This window comes from Maniola jurtina, chromosome 13, assembly GCF_905333055.1.
Source record: "Maniola jurtina chromosome 13, ilManJurt1.1, whole genome shotgun sequence".
Taxonomy (NCBI): domain Eukaryota; kingdom Metazoa; phylum Arthropoda; class Insecta; order Lepidoptera; family Nymphalidae; genus Maniola; species Maniola jurtina.
Genome location: NC_060041.1, coordinates 12,671,746 through 12,688,651, shown reverse-complemented (window position 1 = coordinate 12,688,651; position 16,906 = coordinate 12,671,746). Strand labels below are relative to the sequence as shown.

The 16,906-nt window shown below is 37.8% G+C and overlaps 1 protein-coding gene across 2 annotated transcripts in view; it reads left to right on the top strand.

Annotated features, from left to right (window-relative positions):
• The window catches only part of LOC123871357, a 177,837-nt gene that overhangs the window by 147,865 nt on the left and 13,066 nt on the right, over nucleotides 1-16,906 (top strand). For both annotated transcript variants that reach the window (XM_045915120.1, XM_045915119.1), the window contains exons 2-5: nucleotides 13,555-13,702; nucleotides 14,445-14,512; nucleotides 15,368-15,515; nucleotides 16,062-16,174. In XM_045915120.1, the coding sequence (XP_045771076.1) occupies nucleotides 13,555-13,702; nucleotides 14,445-14,512; nucleotides 15,368-15,515; nucleotides 16,062-16,174 (477 nt within the window). The remainder of the gene's footprint in view (nucleotides 1-13,554; nucleotides 13,703-14,444; nucleotides 14,513-15,367; nucleotides 15,516-16,061; nucleotides 16,175-16,906) is intronic.

Below are 16,906 nucleotides of genomic sequence, written 5' to 3'. Positions count from 1 at the left end.
ATGGGCACAGACTTGGGATACATCCTGGGGACGGATATAGGCAACTTTTTATCCCGGAAAATCAAACAGTTCCCACGAGATCTTAAAAACCTAAATCCACGCGGACGAAGTCGCGGGCATCCTCTAGTAAAAAATAAAAGCGATGATAGCCTAGTGGTTACCACGCCGCCGACCTCCTATTCCGCGGGTCGGGGGTTCGATCCCGTTCACGCACCTTTAACTTTTCGGAGTTAAGTGCGTTTTGAACAGTTAAAATATCACTTTATTTGACCAGTGAAGGAAAACATCGTCACGAGGATCATGCATGCCTCAGAGTTCTCTATAATATTCTCACAGGTGTTTGAAGTCTGATAATCTTAACTTGGCCAGCGTATTAAACCATGTCCTAACCCTTCTCTTTCTGAGAGGAGATAGATAAAGACTATTGCACACAAAACATAAAATAATCAACACAAAAGAAAAAAACAGAAAAGAACTAAAAACAATTATTGGTTGGAATTTGAAAAAAATTGGTTGTCTGTTAAGTCGGTTTACTGACGATAGTTGAACGTGACAACAAAGGCCGATTGTGCTTCTTTGTCGCTCGTTCCGCGCTCTCGCTTGCACTTCAAGCCTTACGTGGAACGCCTCAGAGCGAGGTAACGCCGCATGAGTCATGTTTTTTCGTGCGTGCAGCCGGCTCTATCGAATTATAAGACGTTGTCACGTCAAAACATATTTTTGGAGTGGGTATGTAGGTAGTAAAGATTTCAGTGAATGTAGAAAGCGAATCCTGACTCTAGGACTTGGGCTGTGAGATTACGCGTAAGTTCCACGCACGCTCCGCCTCAGCATCGTATATCGTTCAAGTACCATTCAGTCAAATTGCTGCACAATTGTATTTGACAGAGTCAATTGTATAATGCGGTCCCACGTCGCGACTGGGACTTGAGGTGGGGAGATAGACTGGTGCCAGTGCAATAGCAGATACTGGTGTCGATTCTAATGTTGCTCTCTGAACTTAATTTAGAGTATCTGCATTCTGCATCTGTTTAACCGACTACGGCAAAGCCAAAAAAAAAGGGTTATTTATTTATTTATTTATTTTTTCAAAATCTACATCTAGCTTTACAGTATACCCAATTCGCTAGTGTAGAACATACACACTTACATCTTAAAAAATAACCTTATATCTAATATACCATACAAATTAAATATCTATTTGTGATTTTAGCAGTCTCTGTATGCAAGTAAATTTGTACTTATGTGTGTTCCACCGTAGCGCCTAAACTACTGAGCCGATTTTGATGAATGAGGTATCAATCGATTCTTTATGGTTCGTATGACATAGGCTACATTTTATACGAAAAAAAATCGACGGGACGGATGTTACGTCCAAAAAAGTGGGGGTCTCCAAAAATTTTTTTTGCTATTGTATCGAGTGGAATATCAAATGAAAGAGCGAAAAAATTCTGAATTCATAGATATAAATATTATAGTATAATGTTAAATACACCGAGTGACAGAAAAACAATTTTTTGCTGTATCTATTGCTACCTATGGGCAATTCGCGGGATTTTAGTTCTGTTTAACTTTATCTTGTTCTAGTTAGTATTGCTAAAAAAGAATAAAAAATGAATTTTAAATTACATACCGACTTTAATTTTAGTAAGCTACTCTACAAGACTACTCTCAAGACTGGAACTAAAACCACGTGGTTTGACAGATTTAAATTTAGTTTCTTATTACATTGGTAAGAAAAATATAAGAATACTCTAAAATAAAGCATCTTTCAGAATCAGTACCTACCACTGGTATATCGTACTGTTTCCCTCGACTTTATTCGTGGAACATGAATTACCGTTGGCGCCTAACTTCATGATAATCCATATGAAATGAATGGTATTGTATAATTTGAATATCATATCATCAAATTACTACGCAGATTGTATTTGACAGAGTCAATTGCATAATTTGCTCCCACGTTGACTTGGTCCCGAGTTCTTAGTCAGGGTTGCTTCTTCCTGCGAATTCTATGTTTATATCACGCGAAAAGATATACTTACTAAATGTATACTTTTTTATTTTTTCAGTGCCTGTCGCCTGATGCTCGCAACTTAGTTTTTGTGGATATAGGTTTTTAAAAATCCCGTGGGAACTCATTGATTTTCCGGGATAAAAGTAGCCTACGTAGGTATCTATCTCCATACCAAATTTCAAATCCGTCCTGTAGTTTTTGCGTGAAATAGTAACAAACATCCATACATGCATAAGTACAAACTTTCGCGCTTATAACATTTAAGTAGGATAGGAAGTAGGATTAGCGGATAAGGTTTTAAGTAGGTAGAGTAGAATAGGTTTTTATTTAATTCAATTGTTTTGTAAAAAAGTTCTTTCGTATCGATAAGTTAATCTACTCCTGGTTGGAAATAATAATTTTCCGGGATAAAAAGTAGCCTCTCACTCTCCAGGTCATTAACTATAGATCCAAGAAAAAATCTGTCGATCCGTTGTTCCGTCGCGGCGTGATTGAAGGAGTGACCAACAAATAAACACACTTTGACATTTATAATAGGATAGTGACTAGTGATAAGATGGTGCCCTCAGCTTTGAGGGTTTTAATTTTTCGTTATAAAAAGCACCCTATATTAGGTATGGTATGTCCATCTCCAATATGCAAGCTATACCTGTAACTTTCATCAAATTCAGTTCAGCAGAGACGTGAAAAGATAACAGATAAATATACAGACACATTATCGAATTAATAATAATATTATGATGTATTTGACCACTACTTCTTGTTGTTAAGAATACTCAACCCATATTAAACAACCACTAGTTCCTACATCACATTTTTACATTCAAAAACTGCCCCTAAAACAAATTTAGTAAATATAAAACAATAGATAATCATCTAAATGTAGGAGTCCATTAAACACACGTTAACGATTACCGTTTCCGAGTTATGGCGGAGTTCACAAACAGACATAATTGTCGATCGGTTGCCAGATAACGCACCCTCGACGGCCAGTTGTTGGGGGACCAATAGTGGGATATTTATTTTGATATGTTTGACTACACACGGGCTACTATTGACCGAGGTGGTAGAAGGCGCGGCGATGGTAAACATCATTATTGTATCACTAGATGATGCCCGCGACTTCGTCCGCGTAGACATATGTTGAAAACTCCCGCGGGAACCACGGATTTTTACGGAATAAATAGTAGGTACCTAGCCTTTGTGTTAATCCAAGGTATAGGTACTCTATCTCCATACTAAATTCCAGCCAAATCGGTCCAGTAGTTTTTGCGTGAAAAAGTAACAAACATACACACACAATTCACACATAGACACACACCCATACAAACTTTCGCCTTTATAATTTTAGTGCGACTAGGTTTTGTACGCGGCTTCGCCCTAGAAGCTTATAATCTTTGTGGCGTAGCTAACTAGCAAGTAGCTTTGCCAAAAAGCGGCGTAGTGCGTGCTCCCGCGCGTTACCCTGCGAAGCTAAGGCGAATAGTTTATTAAAAGTGAATGGCCGTATGTCACCGTACTATAATTTACGTAACATCGGTCATCAGCAATCCATTATGCCTAATACCTATACAATTTCGACATCGTGTTCCAATCATTACGACAAAACAATCAAATTGTTCACCAACATAGGTGATTTGGATACAATTATGTAATAAAGAATACATAAATTATCGTATTTGGAATTACCACCATACATACCACCATAGTTTGAGACCTACAGTGCAGTGTGACGATCGCAAACTAACTGACTGACGATCTTTTGATTAAAATATACAGTTGTACTCAAAAACCGATTAAGTACCTACAAGTCGCGCTCGCACACGATGGGCTCCGGAACCCATTGTAAAAAAATAACATTTTTAAAAGCATTTTTAATTATTTTTAATTAGCCCTATTTTTCTATGATTTCATGTCACTATAGATAGCCTTATATTTGACACTAGCTGATGCCCGCAGCTTCGCCCGCGTGGATTGGTCAGATCCGCTGCAGCATCAGGATTGAGGAGTTGGACTCCAAATTTTTTATGAAACAATGTCGCAAAGTTCCTCTATCGATTAAAAAAGAAATGACGTAAATCGGTTCAGAAATCTCGGAGATTTTGGTGTACATAGGTAGAAAAACACAACTCCCTTTTTGAAAGTCGGTTAAAAAAGTAGCCTATGTTACTCCCTGGTCAATTCTCTACTTGTCTGTGAAAATCCCGTCAAAATCGGTTCAGCCGTTCCCAAGATTAGCCTTTTCAAACAGACAGACAGACAGACAGACAGACAGACAGACAAAATTTTAAAAACGTGTGATTCAGTTATAGTATCGTTCAAATAACCAAATGACCTTAATATGCGGTAGTTATTTCGAAATTACAGACAGACACTCCAATTTTATTTATTATAGTATAGATAATATCCACGATTCGGGGTCAAACCGAGAGTTACCTCAATCTAGTTCACTCTGACAATGTTGTCATAAAAAAAATTAAAAAAATGTCATAAATGTAGGCATGAAATGGACTGTCACATATTATTATTACCCGCAAAATTATTGTTTTCATTTGTGGCATGCCGTATTGTTGCATGTTTTTGCTCCGGCGTAAAACAGCTTTTAGACGCCATAATTACATAATTAAAGATCAAACGAATTTTCTACGAAAACTTTTCGTTGATTTTACTTTTTCCTAAAGACACAATAATGAAGTGTAAATAATTAATTAATTTACTAATTATTTCTTGCCTGTTCGAGGAAAACTCGAAAACAAATGTTTTAAAAACAGGCAGGTAACGAGAGTCAACAGCGTCCCGCCAAATTCGCCATTTTCTAATGACGTAAACATCCCGCCATATTGGCAGCTCTGGGTGACCACAAGTTTTTCTGTTTTCTTTTTCAGTTCAATTTATTGAAACAGTTTGACTGCTGAGCTTCATTTTGCATGGCAACATATTACGTCATAGCGGCATGCTACTGGGTCGCATATTACAACAATGAATGAATTCATATTTAGCACGAATCGTCCATAGACTGTCATACCGTAATATTCCAATTCTGCAATACCATCTTGTCTCGGCATAAAATAGACCCGCAAATTAATGTAACGTTACATGTTTAACAGACGTTAATTGTGGCCCCTATTTTTGTACGATAAATAATTGTTAGAAACGCGGTTTCTATGCTTTGTCGTTCACTGATTTTAGCCAATAGCGTGACTGTGTCGGCCAATCAGATAGAGCCATGGCAACTATCTATTTAGATACCGCAATCAGATACCTGAATCGACGATGTGTCATATAATATTAGGATATGGGTGACGTGAAATCAAACAAAAATAGGCTATTCATAGGCTATGAATGGCGTCGAATGTTGGAACATTTGACGCCTGCCAGTTTTGTTACAAGGTACCTAACTGTTGTCATTGTGCCGCAATCAACTCCAGATTGTCAGATTTATCAAAGTCATGTACATTTTAGGGCTGTCCGGAAACCGACAAAACTCATGGGCTCCCCAATCTAATGGAAACGAGGAAAACAAAGCCCCGAAGTGTTTTGAGGCATTAGCCAGTATTAATTAGATATATTTACTGCCAGTTTTCGTTTACAATAGGTATCGCCTTTCGTACTATGCCACTTTCCCTAAAACTAATAGATTACTGCGATTTTATCTTGGATCTCGAAAAAACAGAAGTAACTATGGTCAGCCGTATAAGGCTCCGGCCTTGGTTAGTTAATCGTTTTTTTTTTTTGTTGACGGGGTGAAATCTTCTTAAGATACCCGATCTCTTTGGGGAGAGACCAGGCAAAGCCGTGCCAGTAGGATGGTACTAGCTAACCGAAGGACAGACTAGAGACAATTTTTCCATTCCATCAGCCTGTATGCGTCCACTGCTGGACATAGGCCTCTCCAAGAGCGTGTCATATCAAGATAATTTTATGTCTATATTTATTATGCTAAAACTGACCCAATCATAAAGTTGAAGACTAAATTAGATATTTACTGTAATATTTATGCGGAAACGTTACTATTCCACTACTTGATCCAGTGTCAATGTACTGCCTAATATTAACAATTGTAGTTAAGTCCGATATTTAGGAATAAGACAATATGTAAAATATTATTATTATTATTAACAAGCGCGTCCTCCGCCTTCCTCACCCACCCGCTCGCCGTTGAGACAATTTGGAAATTGTGAATTCCCCAAATTGTCCCTGCTGGTAATCGAACCAGGAACCTCCCATGACTACAGCGTTCACCTTTGCGCTGATAGGTCATCAAAACGTAAATGATGAACTGCATGATGAAAATACGCTGTAAAATCGCAGGAATAAGCTAGTTGAGAAAAAGTAGCTCTATACGATTTAGTGGATAGGTATGAAACATCAGTGAAAATGTTTTCGTATAATAAAGTATGGGGAGGTACATTTTTTTCAATTTCCGCCCCCACCCTAAACCGCTTAGCGGATCCTGTAATCTTTTGTTCGTATCAAATATGGAAAGGAATCTGTTTTGCGGCGGTTATTTCAAACGATTTGGGAAAAATCTGTCTGTTAAACTCGCGCCCCTGTAGTGTAGCGGTGGAGATCGCTCAGTTTTTGAGCCGAAACTTCTGTGTTCAATCCTGATTGAGTTCTAGAAAGATATCAAAAAGAGTCTTTGTATAAAGCTTGATTTGTAATGAAAACTTTGGTGTTTCGTGGCGAGTGTGTGATGCTATGTAAAACTTGACCTATGTATGTTTGTTACTCTTTCATACAAAAACTACTTTACGAATGTGGCTGTAATTTGGAATGGAGATAGATTATACCCTGGATCAACACATAGGCTACTTTTTATCCCGGAAAATCAATGAGTTCCTACGGGATTTTAAAAACCTATATTTACGGGAACGAAGTCGCGGGCATCAGCTAGTTTATACGAAGTTTTTAGTAAAAGCTGTTCATTTTGGTGATTTCAAAGGAATTTTCTTTTGAAATGCTAGATTAAAACGTATTTCAACAGCGAAACCCGGCTGCATAGTTTAGTGTCAAACAATTTAATATTTCACGAATACGCTGCACTTATTGAATATGAAATTAATAAGCTAATGCAAGGTAAAAATAGCTTCTGAAGATATAAAAATCGACTTTATTCCTGCTGGTTTAAAGTGCAAAATCCCTTGAGAATAGCTACCAATGTAACGGAAAAGACATTTCCATCACATCCCGTGAATACGTGATGGTGGAAATTATGTTTTTCCCTCTAACACGATGGCTTTGTGTGTGTTGGAAAGAGACAAAAGAGTGGCGGTAAATGAGGGAAGTTCATTAAGAATTCCGAAAATGAAACCCAATCATATTATTTCGCGTCGCGTTTAGCGGAGGACGGTTTTATGTAACAGTGAAGTTTCGAAGCTTGCTTAAATTATGAATGAGTTTGCTCGCGGAGTTTAGAAAGTTTAAATTGGGTATTTTTTTAGTTTAAAATTAGGAAGTACAGTTTCATGTTAGTAATTTTAGTCTGGAGTTCATAGCTTTTGATTACAATACCGTCGAGATTTAGGGTAAACCGTTTTGTAAAGCAATCTGATTAGCTAATTTTACTTTCACTAGAATAATACTACACTAATAATAATGATAAAGTCCTCCCGCTGCGTTTCTCTGTATATGAACTAATTTCAAACCACTGTAGGTATTTTTTACCAAAAGAAAAGCACGCAATTACAACAGTATACGAAAGTTTTGGCGTATTGGCATGTAGTAAAATTATATAATAATAATAAAGTCCTCCCGCTGCGTTTCTCTGTATATGAACTGAACTAATTTCAAACCACTGTAGGTATTTTTTACCAAAAGAAAAGCACGCAATTACAACAGTATACGAAAGTTTTGGCGTATTGGCATGTAGTAAAATTTATTGAGGATCACACCTTATCAATTAAAATCTACATTCTAAACTGTCTAGCTCTTTTAAATAATAATAATAATATAATTTATTTTTATTTCATACGAAATGATGCCCGCGTCTCCGTCCACGTGCATTTTAGTTTTTCTAAGAATCCAGTACGAACGATTTTATTTGCCGGGATAAAGATTGCCTGTGTTAGTCTCCGGGATGAAATCTATCTTGCGTCTAAATCAGGTAAGAGGATGGGCCGTGAACAAACAGAGTTACTCTTTCGCATTTATCATTATGGCGCACTTTATGGCGCGTACGATAGGTTTAGTTTGGATATCACGGGTTCTTAAAACAGATTTGAAAATAAAACAAGATTGGAACGACTAGGACTGGTGCATAAAATCGTCCCACGCTGAAAACACGATTAAGAAAAGCTTTGACGAGTGTACGAAATTCGATTACGAGTAATAATAAAGTAACATACGTTGTTCTCATACTAAATGGACTTTTCAGGTTCACAGCTTACATTTTTTTTTTTTGTTTTTGGCTTTCTCTTTGATAGCCATGGTAAGTGATACGTGAACTGATGAAACTCCTTTATTCCTTTTGAGCTACGGAACCCTAAAAACCTAAATCCACGCGGACGAAGTCGAGGGCATCATCTAGTAATAAACAAAAATCAATTGCCTTATGTATGAAAGATAGTCACCTTGAGAATGCGACGGCTCGACTTTGGCGGATTTTTTTTTTTGTTTTGTGCGTAACTGTCACGAGTAAGTTTGTATGAAAGTTTTTTTTTTTTTTGGAAAATCCACCGGAAATGTCAGATCAGATATATGGAGCAATTTTTGTATGAAAATCTCAATACACTTTTCATTAAATTGCACCCGTGCGAAGCCGGGCAGGTGGCTAGTTAAAATTAATTATGGTATAAAATCATTGCTGCAAAGACAACTTGAATGAAATATTTTGTCATCCTGTTTCCGAAAGTATTGTACAAAATGGCCAATTTAAACCGCTTATCCCCTTATTGAATGAAAATTAATTAATTATTTTGATAAATTGTTCGGAACTCATAACGAAATTAATTTGTTAAATTGTTATAACATAATATTATTATAACAATAGAATGACAGGACCGACGACGTAAAATTTGATTATTTTCTATTGCACCCCTTTCTTGAGTTAGACTTATTTCTTGATCTTTTCATCAATCGCCGTGTCCCCCGACTTCCCGCTATGGACATTTGTGCACTCATTCGTATTCAATTCGTATTTGTTTTCGTGAAAATACGATTCAAAGTGGCCATACAAAACGTAAAGTACGTGTGTGCACTCATTCGTATTTTTACGATTCGTATTTGATGGATTTCTGACGTAGAAGAAGAAAACACACTAGGGTGGATAAACAGAATAACCCGCTATTTGGTGAGAATTACATAAAAAAAAAAATGTTATTGACGTAATAATTTTAATTAGATTGGTCTGCTGAATACATCTCCGCTAACGTACGTAATGAGAACTTCCTACTTTTTATGAATCGGTAAAAAATACTCAATTAAAATTGAAGCTTTATTTATCTGGGATATTGGAACCACCGCAATTAAAAATCTCAGTATATAATATAAATGCCTTATTACGTTAGGACGAATGAAGTAAACACACTTCCCTCTTTCCCATTGATTGGGGTCGGTTAACAATGCCATAATAGGCTACCTAGTGCACTAGTGCCTAGGTCTGAAATGGGTCTTTGTTCTAATCTGTGGCTTTAATTTATTTATTGCAATCAGCACTAGAAGTGGTGAGCTTGGAAAAATATTATTCATATTATGCATTTTCGTGGTGCAAGTGATAGGAAATAAGAGAAAAGTAGGCACTTAATACTAAATAGAAGGTCTAAATAGAATTTTCACTTAATACAAGTGTAAATTAAAAATTTATAACACCCCCGACGATCCAAAGTATCTGAGTTTTCAAAACATCATTTTCAAATAAATAATTATGTATTTAGGCAACGTCCATCTTGACAGCTTGACATTTGTCTATTGACATAATATTATGAACCTAACGGTTATCTAACCTTTTCTACAAGAAAACTAGAAAAGAGCTGATAACTCTTAAACGGCTGAACCAATTTTTTTAGATTATAGCTAAGAACACTCTCGATCAAGCCACCTTTCAAACAAAAAAAAACTAAATTAAAATCGGTTCATTCGTTTAGGCGCTACGATGCCACAGACAGATACACAGATACACAGATACACAGAAACACAGATACACAGATACACAGATACACAGATACACACGTCAAACTTATAACACCCCTCTTTTTGGGTCGGGGGTTAAAAACTATGACTTACTGTGTATAATACAATGGCTTGTTATCTATAGCTGGTTCTTGCCGTGTTTAACGTATTTTTAACCAAAACTAATACTTTATATTTATCGATTCGATTGTGTGTTTGTAATTTGTATGTTACATATTTATGTTTCGTCGATATCAACTCTTTATTTTTTATTATTTAAAGAAGTCAATTATTATGACTTGATGATGCCCAACAAACAAATAAACACACTTTGGCATTTATAAACTTAGTAGGATAGGCTTTGCCTGATCGGGGTCTCATCCGTACCTACAACAATATTATAAATTGGAAAGTTTGTCTGTCTGCGAGCTTCGCCGGAGACTCCACGGAATTTTTCAAAAACCTATATCCATCTGGACGAAGTCATGGATACCATCTATTTAGTACAGAGATAGCTTACATCCCAGAAAATTGCATAAGCTACTTTTTATTCGTTTCCACTAGAAACGAATAGAGTTTCCACGGGATTTTCGAAACCTAAATCCACGCGGCCTCTATCTCCGAAGATCTGATGAAGATCTTCGGAGATAGAGGCCAGATTATCTCAACAGATAACGGCTGATAACTCGTAATCTACTAATCTGTGCATTACTATAGTAATCCGTCTAATTTTCAACCATATTGGCTCTGCCCGGGCAGCGTCGACATCACCCGTAACGTAAATATCATTCCATTTCGAACATCTAAATTACCGAAAATCGCCCATTGCGAATGTGGTATCAAATTGAGCATTATCACGCCTAATCCTAGAATATCGGGCATAGTAACATGAATAATGAATAAACAAACGATTTGAAATTAGACGCGATTAGAGCTCAACGGATGAGCCTCATAATTGAATTAGATTAGAGTCATCATGAATTGTGGTTTCCAATACTATTGTGTTATTTGTATAAAATACCTAACTATAAGTTGTTCTAATTTATAATTAAATTATAATTATACAAAGCATAATTTATTTAATTACATACTATAAACATAATATATTTGCGGGTTTCTGGGAAACAGCCCGTAATTCTAATAATAATAAGTCGTCGCTCAGGCATCCCCTGACAATGTGTTCTATAAACACTGGCTCCGGGTACACCAGATCCCTAACGTAAAATGATTATTTCATTTTAAATTATTTTAATTTTATATTATATTTTGCATTTTTTCTGTTTATATGGGTCCTTGACCTGCAATAAAACGGTTTTATTTATTTAATACGAGGGAATAGGGTTGAACCCAACTGCCGGAGGTCAGGATTCAGGACTCTACTTCAGAGGTGACAGATAGCCCCTGTTTACTGTGCCTAACAGTTTGAGACTAAGATTTTCTGGGACTATAAGTAGTTGTTATTGATAATTAAATTATAATTATACTAAATGTATATAACTAAATTATACATAATTTATTTGATACTAGTAGGGTCCAACTTAAGCTGCTAGAGATCAGGACTCAACTCCAGAGGTGACAAACAGCCTCTGTTTACTGTACATATTCAGATTGACACTATAAGATTTTCTGGGGGTTCAAGTCCATGTAAATTATACGGGTATTTAGAGGATTTATCCAATATTTGTCATTGAATGGCGATGATGTAGAGAGCTAATTATGCTCGGAGTTTCTCTACGCGATTAAAGAGATGAAGAGCTTCGTAGAAGAAAAAAATGATATAGTTTGACAGGTTGCGAAGCTAAAGTGACAAGGGCACAAATAGTTCGAAGAGCCGATTGATAACCTCCGGAAAACGCAGCGTTGGCAGCATTGATGTTGGAAGCGCTATAGAGTGTTCTGTGGTTGGCCAACTCCCCACTAAGTGGACAGACGACATCAAACAAGTTGCAGGGAGCAAGTTGTTGCTTGCTCACGCGGTTTTAGTATAAATCACACCAACATCTTGTAACACACATTATGCAAATAAAGGATTATTATTATTATCGTTTCAACGAATAGTTCCTATGGCGTTATGTTGGCTCCCCTGTCTGTCTAAGTCATTGGCACCATATTGGCATAAGAAGACGCAGATTTTGTTTATTTTCATTCGATTTTCATGAATAAATGAAATGCAAATAAACAAAATTAACGCCATAGGAACTATTCGTTGAAACGATCTATTCCCGCTTCTGCCCATAGCTTGTACCACACCGATACATTTATTAACCACCATTGTGAAGGTGCACATTGTTTTAAAACGCCAGGTGTTCACATTGTGTGGTTCTGGTCTGGGTACTAATGTTTAGGGTCCCTAGGGCTTGCGGAGTTTTATAGCTCCTTTGTTCGGACTTCGGCACTAACGGCCATTCTAATCATTTGAAATGTAGGCTAGTATGAGTGGAATTTCAGTTCTGTAGCAAATACACACCAGATTTGTACGATGGTTTTGTAGTTCTTGTTGGTATGGTAACTCGTTTTCATACTAAGTACACAAAGAACGGACATACAATATTACACTAAGGAATTTGTACACCTTACTAGAAAGCTTTTGTGTACTTCATCATCATTACCCCAATCCGTTGCGGACCCACTATTGAGCACGGGTCTGCATTCAGAATGATTAGCGTTTAGGCCATAGTCCACCATGCTAGCCAAAGGCGGCAGACTTCATACACCCTTGAGATATATTATGGTCTACTTAATTGACAGATTTATCTATCTGTCTTGAATATAAGTGAAATTAGAATTTTTCTGAACCTAACTCCGGATATTTGTTATCTGACAAACACTTTGATCAAACTTGCGTCCATCAAACGTCTAGTGACCTTGAGGGATTTTTTTTTTGGCATTTATTGATTTCTTGATTCATAAAAATCGCGAGCCGAGTCATAAAAGTGGCGACCTCCCCAGCTCAGTGATAAAAGCATCTACATCTTTGAATTTACATCTTTGGGTTTGCGATCTTTTGGAATTTATACAATAATTTCTGAACCGTCTCTGCTCTGGTCTTAATTGAACTGGCACACCCCATTCCAAGTTAGCCCGCTTCAATCTTAGACTGCATCATTACTTTCTATCAGGTGAAATCGCAGTCAAGCGGTAACTTATAATAGAATATAGAGCCTCGATAGTTGAGGAGCAGACTGCATTCCGAAAGGTTGGCGGTTCAAACCCCACCTGTTGCACTATTGTCGTACCCACTCTTGGCACAAGCTTTACGCTTAATTGGAGGAGAAAAGGGAGTTTTTTAAAACAATATTAGTCATGATTAGCATGGCTAATATTCTTTAAAAAAAAGAGCTCTCCAACGGGCGTTCGCTGCTTTTATTTATGGTAACTTTGTAGATTTGATGGCGAAAAATCTAATGGTATCTTTTCCTTTATTCCAGGAGGCGGGTGCACATTCCCCGCCGAATGGACGGGCAGTTGGTTCCAGTCCGGCATCATGGGCCTGATAGCCATCAACTCCACACACATACAGTCCAAGGGCGAGTGCTCCGAGACTGAGGCCTATGACAAGTTCCTGCTTTACGACAGGTAACATGCATTGACTTGATTTCAATCTAATCCATCAGCCTGTATGCGTCCACTGCTGGACATAGGCCTGTCCAAGAGCGCGCCACCACACACGGTCCTCCGCCTTCCTCATTGACTTGATTTGCTCTAGAGTAATTACTATGAGCATGGTCTTAGCTTTACGACAGGTTAGATGCATATTGACTTGATTTATTTTCGGGTAGGTAATTACGATAATAGATCATGGCAGACGCAGGCCGAGGCGTGGTCCGACCAGATCAGAGAAGCGGTCGACACACCCTTCTGCAATGCCTTCCGTACGGCCTCTAACAGGGAAAAATGGTGTAATATCGTAAAGAAGGTGACATCTCGAGGGTGCGACGATCCTCAAAATTGAAAGACCGACGCGCGAAGAAGAGAAGACTGTATGTAGAATTAAAGTTGATTAGAATAGGTACATATTAAAAATAATTTTGAATCTATTAATGTTGAATGAATTGTAATAATAATAATTAGAATATTATATATTTATAATGGTATGACAAGATTGTATTCATGACTAGTTATGTTATTGTATTATTGCATACCGAAAGGTAGAATTTGGAGCACCTAACAATAATAGTTTTAAGATCTGTAAACTAACCCAAATTCGCAATAAAGATTATTGAATTGAATTGAATTGAATTGACGATATCATATAAGACGTCATATAATTCAAAAAGTCAAGATGTCATATAATTTACGAAACGTTTTGTTTTTTCAGGACTTACGACTGCTACAGGTGTATGGTTATACACGAAAAGCACAAATACGTACTGCAGTATAAAGAAAGTAAGTGGCCAAAATAATACTTTTATTACGAAAATATGTACACATATATAAATCATAATATGTACATTTGCACAAATCTTAGGCCGAGTCCCCATTATGCAAACAGTGCGTACGAGTACCTATTTGTTTCCATTCAGAGATCATTATGAACGTCTACTTTTAGCCTTTCTAAACTAGCAACAGAAATACGCCATGCCGGCATCAGTTTTGCCTTCAACTTTTAATATGGGTACCTTCCAGTCAAGAGTGAATAGGCAACTTCTAGGCAAGCGCGCTCCAATTTAGTCTCCATCACTTGCTAGCAGGTCTGATTGCAGCCAAGCGCTAGTCTATAAATTGAAAAAAAAAAAATGCGTGACATGATATTTTTGTACGGTTTTCAAACTACATTATTGTACGATATTGAGGTGATATGTGTTTCACCGTAACAATAAGAGGATCTTTTTCCGGGATGATATTATGTCTAATTACGTCTAGTGACACTGCTGCTCCGATCTTTGTATGTTGGAACTTCCATACGTGGTAATCTATATGTAGAGAAAAGTCTTTAGTGTGATTGAGGATCGCTTAGCGACATCTAGTTGTGTTAGTTATACTTCGGAGATCTTTCACATCCTCCTTCCTTTAAGCACAACTCCACTCGAAAGTCAAGTCAAGACTAAAATCTAGTGCTTGAATGGAGTCTACCACATAGTGTACATTTTGCTAAAATACATCAATTAAAATGATTGAATATTGGGTTTGAAACGATGTCTTTCTGACCATCGTAGCTCCAATAAAAATATTCGTAAATAAAATAAACAACTCTTTAAGTTATTTACCAAACTTATAACGAATAACATTTGAATATTTCAGCATTCTGCAGCCAGAAAGACTCGCTGACGTCTATCTGCGACGAGATCAGCGGCGACGCGCCGCTCTACTCCATGTTCCGTAAGGAGCCGCGGCCGGAGCCCGAGCCCTGCCCCTTCCACCCCGCGCCCTTCACCTTTACCTACAACAGGTAACATTGTCATCAACTTTACCTGTATCTGATTTTCGCGCACTATACAGTTACCTTTAGATATGCTATACTCATTGCTCAGATAAAGAATCAAGGTGGATTTGTCGGACGCGTATACCCCAAAGGGTAACAATAAAACAAAGCATACTATCATTCGTGAGAAACAAGCCTTTCTTCTAAAGGTCTTTCTTAATTTGCGCTTGCTACGACTGTTACAGCCGATCACACAGCAATGCACCATAAATAGCTTTCTACACACCTACAACACTAAATTCTAAACCGGAAACTGAATAAAATTCGAAATATTTGCAATAAATTACTATCACAGAAGTATGTTGGGCACAGATGACAACTGTGCCCAACCAAAACCTAAACTATGACAAAGCCAAAAAAACTGTATTTTTGTCTTTATTACTCTTCAGAGTTTTTCTATACACTTCGCTTGCTCTAACATGGTATTATTGTTTTGATTTAGACTCGACACCACCATCACACCTCGACTCCTTGTCTGAGACGCGTTGTAATATTGTGTGTGGACGCTTGCAGGGGCTCGGGCGACTGCACGTACCCGCCGTCGCGCGCGGAGTCGTGCACGGACGACTCGCGCCTGCTGCTGCGCTACATGGCCTGCCCCGACGTGCCGGGCACCGAGAGCAATGGTAACACCACCCTTACCCTTCTTTTTTTTCTCTCTCGTCTGGCTTTACACTGATTAGCCAATGTTAAGTTTGTAGTTATTTACAACTTAGGGAAACTATATGTATAAGTATGGACCTCGTCTGTGCCGGCGCCAGCCGACATACACGCGGCGCCCCTTTAGAGCGCTTCCTAGTCAGTTCCACCACCAATAAACACCAGCAGAACACAAAAACCGGCCACTTCTAACAAAAAAACACTCCAAAAAGGCACAACACGCGCGCCAGCAAACGCCACCACAGACGAAGTCTAGTCTTATTTTACATTTACTGCGAAAACAGCAAAGCGAAGCGGCGGTGGGCGCCCATAGGAGTTGTTTCTGCGCAGAATGCCATTTTCCGCGTTGCGAGCCATTGCGGTGGCATCCGCAATCGCAGCGAGCCACTCACCATAAATATCAACGACATATTGTCTTCAATCAATTTTTTGCGATTAAAGGGCTTCCGAGGCAGTCAAGCGGCTTGTTGGCAAGCACGTAAATTTTTGCTTGAACCAAGCATGTTTGATCGTTTTCAATGTTTGCTTGATGCTTGGGTGCTTGACCATGATTGGTGCGATTTTATATTTTTGACGTGATAAAACATAAACAAAAAACAAATCAAAATTACGTGCTTGCCATCAACCCGCCTTACTATCTCGGAAGCCCTTAGCACATTTAAAATTAACAACACTAAAGGCGGAGACACCTTTGTTTA